The sequence below is a fragment of the Sinocyclocheilus rhinocerous genome, unplaced genomic scaffold (genome assembly GCF_001515625.1).
Source record: "Sinocyclocheilus rhinocerous isolate Xijiao unplaced genomic scaffold, SAMN03320098_v1.1 scaffold2788, whole genome shotgun sequence".
Classification (NCBI taxonomy): Eukaryota; Metazoa; Chordata; class Actinopteri; order Cypriniformes; family Cyprinidae; genus Sinocyclocheilus; species Sinocyclocheilus rhinocerous.
This window is the reverse complement of record NW_015641436.1, coordinates 290,922-302,127: the sequence shown is the minus strand read 5'-3', so window position 1 is coordinate 302,127 and position 11,206 is coordinate 290,922. Positions and strand designations below refer to the sequence as shown.

Genomic DNA, 11,206 nt, shown 5'->3' with positions numbered 1-11,206 from the left:
TTGATGGAATCTGAGAGCTGTCTGACCCTGCATAGACAGCAATACAACTGAAATGTTCCAAAGTCCAGAAACGTTGCAAGGAGATCGGTAAAATAATCCATGTGACATCAGGGTTCAACCATAATTTTACGAAGCTACGAGAATAATTTTTGTACACAAAGAAAACAAAAATAACGCAGAGGAGACGAATTGTTGAATTAAGTCGTTATTTTTGTTTTCTTTGCATACAAAAAGTAATAATGCTGTCTCTAAATCTGAATGAGCTAAATATTTAGCTAACGTATAACTTTGCGATGCCTTAAAAAATGTTTTCAAAGTTGTAAAAAAAACAAAGATTAGTACAAATACTATTTCAATCTTCTATTTAAAATTTTACACATTAAATGTGTTACTTTCCATTTCTTTGAAATTGTGAAATTTGCTAATTGTTGTCAAGTAAATCCTGCTCAATTTTTCCCAGTATAATACCAAGTGGACAATTGATGTTAAGACCTCAGATTGACATCAACACCATTAAATGTGTTACTTTCCATTTCTTTGAAATTGTGAAATTTGCAAATTGTTGTCAAGTAAATCCTGCTCAATTTTTCCCAGTATAATACCAAGTGGACAATTGATGTTAAGACCTCAGATTGACATCAACATTGATGTCAAAAAAACAGGTCCAATATGCAAATAAAACTGACATGAGGTTGATTTGATTTGAACATCAAACATATTGCCTAAATACACTTTAAACCAGTTTCAGTGTGGGATTAACTTCCTATTTTCTCCCAATTACCACTAGAAGACTTTGCCATCCAAACTGAATTTAAAATGATGTTACAGAATCTTGATCAGATCTTCACTAAAATTTGACATCAAATTGATTTCGAAGTGGCCGCTGGGTATAGCAAATGAATCTGCAAACCAAATGGCTATGACTTTTGATTGCAAAATTAGTTTTCTTGGAAGCTACGAGAATAATTTTTGTACACAAAGAAAACAAAAATAACGCAGAGGAGACGAATTGTTGAATTAAGTCGTTATTTTTGTTTTCTTTGCATACAAAAAGTAATAATGCTGTCTCTAAATCTGAATGAGCTAAATATTTAGCTAACGTATAACTTTGCGATGCCTTAAAAAATGTAAAAAAAACAAAGATTAGTACAAATACTATTTCAATCTTCTATTTAAAATTTTACACATTAAATGTGTTACTTTCCATTTCTTTGAAATTGTGAAATTTGCTAATTGTTGTCAAGTAAATCCTGCTCAATTTTTCCCAGTATAATACCAAGTGGACAATTGATGTTAAGACCTCAGATTGACATCAACATTGATGTCAAAAAAACAGGTCCAATATGCAAATAAAACTGACATGAGGTTGATTTGATTTGAACATCAAACATATTGCCTAAATACACTTTAAACCAGTTTCAGTGTGGGATTAACTTCCTATTTTCTCCCAATTACCACTAGAAGACTTTGCCGTCCAAACTGAATTTTAAATGATGTTACAGAATCTTGATCAGATCTTCACTAAAATTTGACATCAAATTGATTTTGAAGTGGCCGCTGGGTATAGCAAATGAAGCTGCAAACCAAATGGCTATGACTTTTGATTGCAAAATTAGTTTTCTTGGAAAATTTAAGCACATGTGACTCTCTTGTGAAGCTAGAGAAGACACATAATGCACGACATTACTTTGGTCTTGCTGGTGAGAAAGCAAGTAACTTTCCTGTCATATTTGTTGACTCGTCTGTCATTAGAAAATGGTTTATGCAGAGCAGTTACTTCTAAAGATCGCAAAGCCACTTCAGCTTCCTCTGAGCATGTGAAGTGAAAAGATTTAGAGTTTGAGGGGGCATGTATTACTTACCCAACATACAAACATCACTCGAAATTCTCCTATTTTTAATTGATTGATTGGGTATGTTCTTATACCTCTCAGGTTATTATAGCTGGTTGATCTATTAACGTAGTTCATGAAATTCCAGTTCATTTTATACTAGAGATTTTGGTCGTCTGCAGTGATCAGTTAATGAGCTGTTCTGATCATCACTGTGCTCTACAAGATCAAGATCATCAAGAATTCAGGTAAGTCATTTACTGTATGTATTCATTTGACTGCACAAGTTATTGAAACTGAATGGTATAACTTCACTTTTTCCCCAGAGGACTGTAATAATGTTTGTATTGTATTAATGTCTCTCAAACACACCCCTTTCTACGGTCAAAAATAGATAAAACAAAGATTACTGGAGTATGTTTTACAAGAAAATACTATTTCAGTCTTTCAGAGTACAAAAAAAAAATGCATTTAAATCAATGTGTAACAACATTTCTTTGTAATTAATTTAAGCAAATTGTAAGTGAAAATTATTTCAATTATTTCAAAGTTTGTTTGTTTTGTTTTTTCAGTGTACAAAGAGCAACGAATTGAACCCGGACAAATCTGATCTGGCCAGTTTGTGACTGCAGAGCAACATGACAGAGGAATATACAATATACCCTGACTACTACAACAACTACTATGAAGAACTGTTGTCTCAGAGAGGAGGTGGCGAAAGTCGGATCCATTGCTATGCCACTTTTTTTACATATTCGTGGTTGTGTTGAGCTGCATCTGTAACATACTAGTTCTGGTTTTCCTGGCACTCTTCAAAAGCCTGAAATTCCTGACCAATGTTTTCATCCTCAATTTAGCTGTGTCAGATCTGCGGTTTACTTTTGGACTTCTGTTTTTGGGTTTGTACTACATCTGGAGTTGGACATTTGGAGAGGTTGGCTGTAAAGCGGTGAAGTTTTTCTTCTACTGTATGTCGGTTTTTACAGCAGCGTGTTGTTCTTGACTCTAATGACCATTCAGCGTTTTATCATTTGGATCCTGAGTGGAACGGTTGCACTGCTCGGTTCACTTGATATCAAAATCATGACAGAATCTGACAGCCAATACTGTAAATATGGCAAGTGTTGAATGGAAATCTGGCATTGCTTATTTTCAAAATGCCTTTTTTCTTCATTGCATTCCTAATCATGTTTTTTGTTATGGCAAAATACTTTGGACGATCACAAAATCACGGACTAATAAAAGATACAAGACTGTTAGACTAACATTTTTTATCGTGCTGGTGTTTTTTATCGGTTGGGATCCATATAACTTTGTCCTGTTACTAAAATCTTTGACCGACCATCCATTCACAGACTGTGAAGTAAGCATAAGAGTTGACTATGCTGCATATTATGCTTGCCAAAAGTTAGCTTTCTCACACTGTTGCATAAACCCAGCGATTTTAGTTTTTGTAGATGCATGGTTCCGTAATCGTTTTGAGCAATCCCAGGAAGATTTTGTTTAAAGATAGAAGTCTATGAATAATGTCTCAGAACTATTAACCATTTTGATGTTATTCACAATATTTTCATTTCTGATTTGTTCTACTTAATATGACAAGACAGAATCGCCTCATTTAGATAATGTTGCACAATGAAAATGAAAGATGACACACGGGGTAAATCATGCAAGTCTAAATAAACAGTTTTAAATATAGACTGTCAGGTTCAAATTCTTGTCAAAAGTACGTCCCTCTATTATTTTCTGACAGCTGTCTGAGAGAGTGGGCGGGGATTTATGACCTCAATCTGTGAATGCAGATATGATGGTTAGACTTTGTTTATGTTACACTGAGATCCGATCACAATGCATCCTCGACTACCTCTGGACAAGGACACACTCATCGGATAACACTCCAATCAAATACTTGTCTATTATGTGGACAACATCCAGATACAGTTCACATGTTAATGGGTCATTCCGTGTCAAATCAACCAGAGGTCCCCGGCTCAAATTTCTGATTTTGCTAATATTTTTTTCTGAAAAAAGATACACATGTATAGTGATGAAAGCCAAAATATTAAATGTCATGGATGAATATTTACTGAGTAATCCACTATTTTGTAGAGGGGGGTCAAAATGGCAATTTTCACTAGAGATTCAGAGCCAAATTACAGGGGGGTAAACATGACTTCAGAAAGATGGCAGCATCATATTGTTATTTTTACACAGAGATTGGTAGGTCTGTTAGTAAAATCTGTTGACTTTAGCAATCTTTGTTACATTATGTGCCAATGGTGACCATTCAAAAACGAGGAAACGGCACTTTTCAATTTTTTACTCCAAAGTTTGCATGTCTGTAACTCAAGAAGTATTAAATATATTTTAATGCCCTTTTAGATATTGGGTCTTAACAAACTTTGATTTTGGCATCTTCATTTTTAAATATACTGGGTAATTCTAAACCCTAAGTAAATGGGATCCTGGGTAATCTTATTTTGCATTTCACACTGTTCATACTTTACCTAGAGTTAACAATTAACTCTGGTCATTCATAGTCTGACGTGTCACACTGTACATTCCTAAACCCTGGGTTATTGTTATTATTTGCATATTTGCATTGTCAACAGTGATGACAAGATAAACACAAAACCACATTTGGTTTTTGACAATTGAAAATGGGTAGGATACTAAATTTGGACATGGCGCTGCACTGAGTTATTAATATCTCTGGGATTAAACCATTCAGGGCCTTAAAAATGAAGATCCCAAAAGAAAAGTTTCTTAAGAACTAGAATCTTAAATCATATTAAGATAACTTTAATACTTCTTGAGGCATGCACATTTTAGAAAAAAGAACATTTATGACACTCAAGCAGGTATGTCCTATACAACTGTTTTGATAAAGGGAAACAAGATATATTTCTAGTTTCAGCATTACTTATTCTTCAGACATTTTGCTTTAAATACAATCAGTATCAGCTGTATGTAAAGTGACCAACATTTGGTTTTCAAAAACTGAAAATGGTTAATATTCAACAATCTGAAAATGGAGCCTCGTTGAGTTGCCCATATCTCTGGGACTGAATGATGCAGGGCCTTGAAAATTAAGATTCCAAAAGAAAAGTTTATTAAGAACTATAATCTAAAATCACATTGCGATATCTTTAATACTTCTTGAGTTATATGCACGCAAACTTAGGAAAAAGAACTCAGACCAGCCAGTTGTTTTGACAAAAGGAAACAAGATACATTTCTAGTTTCAACATTATTTCTTCTTCAGATATTCCTCTATAAAAGAAAAGAAGCATCATATTTTTGCAAATTGACCCACATTGGGTTTTTGACCACTGAAAATGTGTACAATTTAATGATTTACCCCTGGAGCCAAATTGGAATTCCAATATCTCTGGAACCGAACCATGTAGGGCCTTAAAAACGAAGATGAAAGGAAAGTTTGTTGAGACTCAATATCTAAAAGGACATTAAGATATCTTAAATACTTCTTGAGTTACAGGCATGCAAACTTTGGAGAAAATTTTGAAAAGTGCTGTTTCCCCATTTTTGAATGGTCACCATTGGCACATAATGCAACAAAGATTGCTAAAGTTAACATATTTTACTAATAGATCTACCAATCTCTGTGTAAAAATAACATTATGATGCTGCCATCTTTCTGAAGTCATTTTGAACCCCCTGTAATTTGGCTCTGAATCAAAATTGCCATTTTGACCCCACTCTACAAAATAGTGGATTACTCAGTAAATATTTATCCATGACATTTAATATTTTGGCTTTCATCACTATACATGTTTATCTTTCTTCAGAAAAATAAATGAGCAAAATCAAAAATTTGAGCCGGGGAAGTTTCTGAAATTTGGTTGATTTGACACTAAATGACCCTAATGCCAAATGTAAACACTTTTGGAGCCCTTTTCTAACCCTTTTTATAAGGTTCCATAAAGAGCCATGCTTTGAAAGGGTTATCTAGAAACCTAACAGTGTTATAAAGCATGTTTATGTCCATCATGTACTTTGGTGTAACTGAGTAGGCTATCAGTTTCGCTCTACAGAGGACAAGGTTGTGGGGAGTGACAGCATCTGTCTGGGTAGAAATACACATTTGAGTTTAGAGTCACAATGCATATCTCACATTTGTTTAAGTAAATGCAATTATGATTATAAAGGCCAAAAGTAGCTAAATGGACAGTATGTGAGCACTTCACAATGTTAAAAGAAAAAGTGGAAAAAAGTAATAGGATAGCTTAAATGTTTTTGTGACTGAAATTGAAAACTTTGTTCCCTAGCTTTTATCAAGTAAATGCTACTCCATTTCCCCCCAGTATAATAGCAAATGAAGTTACAAACCAAATGACTATGACTTTTGATTGCAAAACTTGTTTTCTTGGAAAATTCGAGCACATGTGACTCTCTTATGAAGCTAGACATATGATCACACACATCATTTGGGTCTTTTGCTCGTGAGAAAGCAGGTGACTTTCCTATTGTATTTGTTGCCTCTTAGTAGCACAGTTACTTCAAGTGTAAAGATCACAAAGCCACTTCAGCTTCCTCTGTGCATGTGAGATGAAAGGATTCAGAGTCTGAGGTTTGAGGGGGGATGTATGTTATTTACCTATCATACAAACATCTCTCAGAAATCACCAGAACAATAACGCTGCTCTTTTTAATTTATTGATATAGTACATTCACACAATCTGCAGTTATCATAGCTGGTTGATCTAAAAAATATAGTTCCTGAAATTCCAGTTCTAGAGATTTTGGTCGTCTGCAGTGATCAGTTAATGAGCTGTTCTGATCATCACTGTGCTCTACAAGATCATCAAGAATTCAGGTAAGTCATTTATATATTCATTATAACTTCACTTTTTCCCAAGAGGCTGTATTAATGTTTCTATACTATCCAAAATGATTTTTTTGAAGTTGTAAGTAAAACAAAGATTACTGGACCATGTTTTACAAGAAATCAGTGTAACTTACCATTTCTTTGTAATTATTTCTAAACTTTACAAGGAAATTCTAAGTGAAAATTGTTTCAAAGTACTTTTTTTTTTTTTTCAGTGTACAAACAGAGAAGAATTGAACCTGGACAGATCTGTTCTGGCCAGTTTGTGACTGCGAAACAACATGACTGAGGAGTATACTGACATTTACAACAACATCGATGACTATGAAGACCAGTTGTGTCGCAAAGACGAGGTGGTAAAAGTCGGATCTATTCTCATTCCATTCTTTTTCACAGCAGTGGTTGTATTGAGCTGCATTGGTAACATCCTCGTTCTGGTTTTCCTTGCACTCTACAAAAGCCTCAGACGCTTCACGCTGACCAACGTCTTCATCCTCAATTTAGCTCTGTCAGATCTGCTGTTCACTTTTGGACTTCCGTTTTGGGCATCATACTATATTTCTGGTTGGACATTTGGAGAGGCTGGCTGTAAAGCTGTGAAGTTTTTCTTCTATGTGGGCTTTTACAGCAGTGTGCTGTTCTTGACTCTAATGACCGTTCAGCGTTACATGGCAGTGGTTCATCCTTTGCCCGACTGGGAGGGATGCAGAGGCCTTTCTGTATCTCCTTTTATCGTTTGGATCCTGAGTGGAACGGTTGCACTGCTCAGTTCACTTCATAGTGAAGTTATGATAGAATCTGACAGCCAATACTGTGAATATGGCAGCGTTGAATGGAAATCTGGCATTGCTTATTTTCAAAATGCTTTTTTCTTCATTGCATTTGTAATCATGGGTTACTGCTATGGCAGAATGCTTCGGACGATCACAAAATCACGTACTAATAAGAGACACAAGACTGTTAGACTAACATTTTTTATCGTGCTGTTGTTTTTTATTGGTTGGGCTCCATATAACATTGTCATGTTCTTAAAATCTTTGACAATCCATCCATTCACAGACTGTGAAGTAAGCATAAGACTTGACTATGCATATTATGCTTGCCGAATGTTAGCTTTCTCACACTGTTGCATAAACCCAGCGATTTTAGTTTTTGTAGATGCAAAGTTTTGTAATACTTTACGAGAAATTTCAAGGAGGTTTTGTTTTGTGTAAAGACTCACGTATATGAATAAATATAAATTCGTATTTTTGTTACACTTGGTAAGATAAGAGAGACTCGAGAGGAAAGAGACTTTAAGTGCTTAAAGGAAAAGTTCACCCGAAAAAGAAATTTGCTGAAAATGTCCTCACGCTCAGGCCATCCAAGAAGTAGAAGTAGTTTGTTTCTTCATAAGAGCAGATTTGGAGAATTTTTAGCATCACATCACTTAGTCAACAATGGATGCTCTGCAGTGAATGGGTGCCGTCAGAATGAGAGTCCAAACAGCTGATAAAAACATCACAATAATCCACACCACTCCAGTCCATCAAAGTGAAAATCTTATTTATGAGAAAGAAATCCATCAAGACATTTTTTACTTTAAACTGCTGCTTTCAGCTAAAATATGACTCCTCTATCAATATTATTATTTTGGCCAGTGAATAAATCGTCCTGTCTGAATCAGGAGAGAAATATTCACAGATCAAGCACAGTGTCTGTGGATTTTGATGTGAGAGAAGAATAGGGGATGGACTTTTTCACTTCAGGAAGCGTTATTATGGATTATGGCTGGACGTGATGCAGAGGATCCATTGGTGAGCAAGTGATGTAGTGCTAAATTTCTCCAAATCTTTTCCGTTGAAGAATCTAACTCATCTACATCTTGGATGACCCGAGGGTGGGTACATTTTCAGCAAATTCTCATTTTTGTGTGTATTATTCATTTAAAAATTTGTAAGAAAACAAACACTGAAGAATCTGTCTGCACATGGGATCATATCATAAAACAAATTACAAAGAACACCTGAAACAAAAATGTTCAGTGCTATATCTTTGTGTAAAAGCATGTTCTAATTTGAATAATCAGATTCAAGAATCAAGTCAATATTTCAAGGCAAATATGTTGTGAATGAAGTGTTGTGAACTTCTCAAATACTCCCACCTAAAATAAACCATGACAACTGTTTGTGAAAATGCAGATTATGCTGTTTTGTTTTTGTGCAGTGAAATACGTCAAATGTAGTCATGACTGGAAGTTGACTTTTTTTCTTTCACGTGACAAAGTGTAAATTGTGGTCTGTGGAAGGAAGCACAGCATCATCATTGACCTACGTAAACAGGAAAATGGAAGATTTGAGATCATACCAAACTTATTTTTTGCATGTAATTTTTAACAGGTAAATATCAACAATATTAGTATGTTTTTAGAATACATACTGCACACGAGATCCCTGCAACCATTATCACCTTTATAAAAGCAACAAACTTTTAGAACTTTTTAAATGGCATCTTAATTATGAAATAAATACATGATTGAAAAGCAGTTTCTTTATGTATTTAATGAGTCTGTCCTACTGTTGATTTTAAAATTGAAACAAAAGCAAGGGTTAGAGCTATGCCGTTTTACTTATTAACATGAAAATTAAACGAATCATGTGAATACTGTAATGTAAACCAACTGTTTTGAAACTCCCATTAACTGGAAACTACCTTAAAATGTTACTAAGGAATTTACACAACACTTTAAAGAACAACTACTTTCACTGTGAAAACGATACTTTCATTTCACGTTTGTAAAGGAAAAGAGAAATGGGTTTTGAGGTAGGTGTCTTTAACCCTCCCATTCAACATAAAAAAACACTCCAATATCCCTTCCAAAACATCCATAACACTACATATTAGCCTCAATTTGCTGTGCAGCTTGCCAGTTTTGAGTCATATTAGTACTATCAGAACTGACAAAAAATTAAGGTAAGAATACTCTTCTTTCTTATTAATAAATAAATGTTTTACTTAAATATCTAAAATTAATCAAATACAATAATAAATTCTAATGACAAAATTAATATGATTATATAGAGAACATCATGACTGAAGAGTATACCGAGTATCCAGAACCAGAAGACCAACTATGTCACAAAGAAGAGGTGCTCAAAGTTGGATCCATTGTTATTCCAGTTTTCTTTGGTGTTCTGGTTGTGTGTAGCTGCATTGGTAACCTGCTGGTTTTGGTCATCCTGCTGCTGTATGAGAAGTTTAGATTGCTGATCAACATTCTGATCTTCAATTTAGCTGTGTCAGATCTGCTGTTCACTTTTGGACTTCCATTTTGGGCTTTGTACTTCGTCTACGGTTGGACATTTGGAGAGGCTGGCTGCAAAGCTGTGAGATTTCTGTTCTATCTCGGTTTTTACAGCAGCGTGTTGTTCTTGACTCTAATGACCGTTCAGCGTTACATGGCAGTGGTTCATCCTCTGTCCGACTGGGAGGGATGCAGATGCTTTTCAGTAGCTCCCTTTATCATATGGATGTTGAGCGGAACAGCTGCACTGTTAGTCTCCCTTCGTAGCCAAGTCTTAGAACATGAAGGGAATCTTTACTGTGAATTTGACAGTATTCAAGTAAAACATGCCGCTGTTTATTTACAAAATGTTTTCTTCTTGATTGCATTTTGCATCATGGGATTTTGTCACGTTAGAATGTTCCAGACAATCGCACAATCCCGAACAAAGGGGAGACACAAGACTATCAAACTGATATTCTGCGTTGGGCTGTTATTCTTCATTGGATGGGCTCCATACAACATAGTCATGTTCTTGAGAATTCTGCAGGATTATGGTTTGTCTTCATTCGTAGACTGTAGTGTATCCATTCGTCTTGATTATGCATTTTACACTTGCCGGCTGTTGGCTTTTTCACATTGCAGTTTAAATCCAGTGCTTTATGCTCTAATTGGAGAAAAATTTCGGAAACATTTACAAACAATATTGAAGAAAATGTGTTCAAAATAAAGCAATTCCGACCAATCCTGAGACAAATTACTTGTTGTTTTTGGTGTGTTTGTTAAATGCAACAAATCTCACAATGCATAGGCTACCACTCAAAATTTTGGGGTCAGTTTTTTTTAATTTTTATTATTAATACTTGATTCAGCGAAGATGCATTAAATTGATCAAAAGTGACATTAAAGGCATTTATAAAGTTATGAATGTTAAGATTTCTATTTGAAATAAATGCTGTTCTTTTGAACTTCGGAAAAAAAAAAGTATCAATGTTTCCTAGGGATGCTCCGATCAGGATTTTTGCAGCCGATACTGACTACCGATTTCTTGTCATGGTGATCGACCGATGCCGATTCTGATGCTTCAAGCTTTATATAGACGGTTTCATCAGGCGCACGCGCCTGGCCCGAAGTTAACTTCCGGTCTGTGTTTGTTTATCAGTTTAAACACAGTTAAAGTTAAGGTGATGAGTAGACTGAAGTTGGGCTCAGGTGGTTGTGCTGTGGGATGTGTTTCCCATACATTTATTTATTTGTGGCGCT

General features: G+C 35.1%; 2 protein-coding genes across 2 annotated transcripts; both read left to right on the top strand.

Moving 5' to 3' along the window:
* The first annotated feature begins 6,962 nt into the window (after nucleotides 1-6,962).
* Nucleotides 6,963-7,895, top strand: LOC107754891 (chemokine XC receptor 1-like). The gene has a single exon (XM_016571499.1). The coding sequence runs from the start codon at nucleotides 6,963-6,965 to the stop codon at nucleotides 7,893-7,895; it is 933 nt and encodes a 310-aa protein (XP_016426985.1).
* A 1,854-nt stretch (nucleotides 7,896-9,749) lies between these two features.
* On the top strand, nucleotides 9,750-10,730 carry LOC107754902 (chemokine XC receptor 1-like). Its single transcript, XM_016571530.1, has one exon. The coding sequence runs from the start codon at nucleotides 9,750-9,752 to the stop codon at nucleotides 10,671-10,673; it is 924 nt and encodes a 307-aa protein (XP_016427016.1). The 3' UTR covers nucleotides 10,674-10,730.
* The last annotated feature ends 476 nt before the right edge of the window (nucleotides 10,731-11,206 follow it).

Coding starts and splice junctions, on each gene's coding strand:
- LOC107754891 (XM_016571499.1), top strand. CDS start 6,963: ATGACTGAGGAGTATACTGACATTTACAACAACATCGATGACTATGAA.
- LOC107754902 (XM_016571530.1), top strand. CDS start 9,750: ATGACTGAAGAGTATACCGAGTATCCAGAACCAGAAGACCAACTATGT.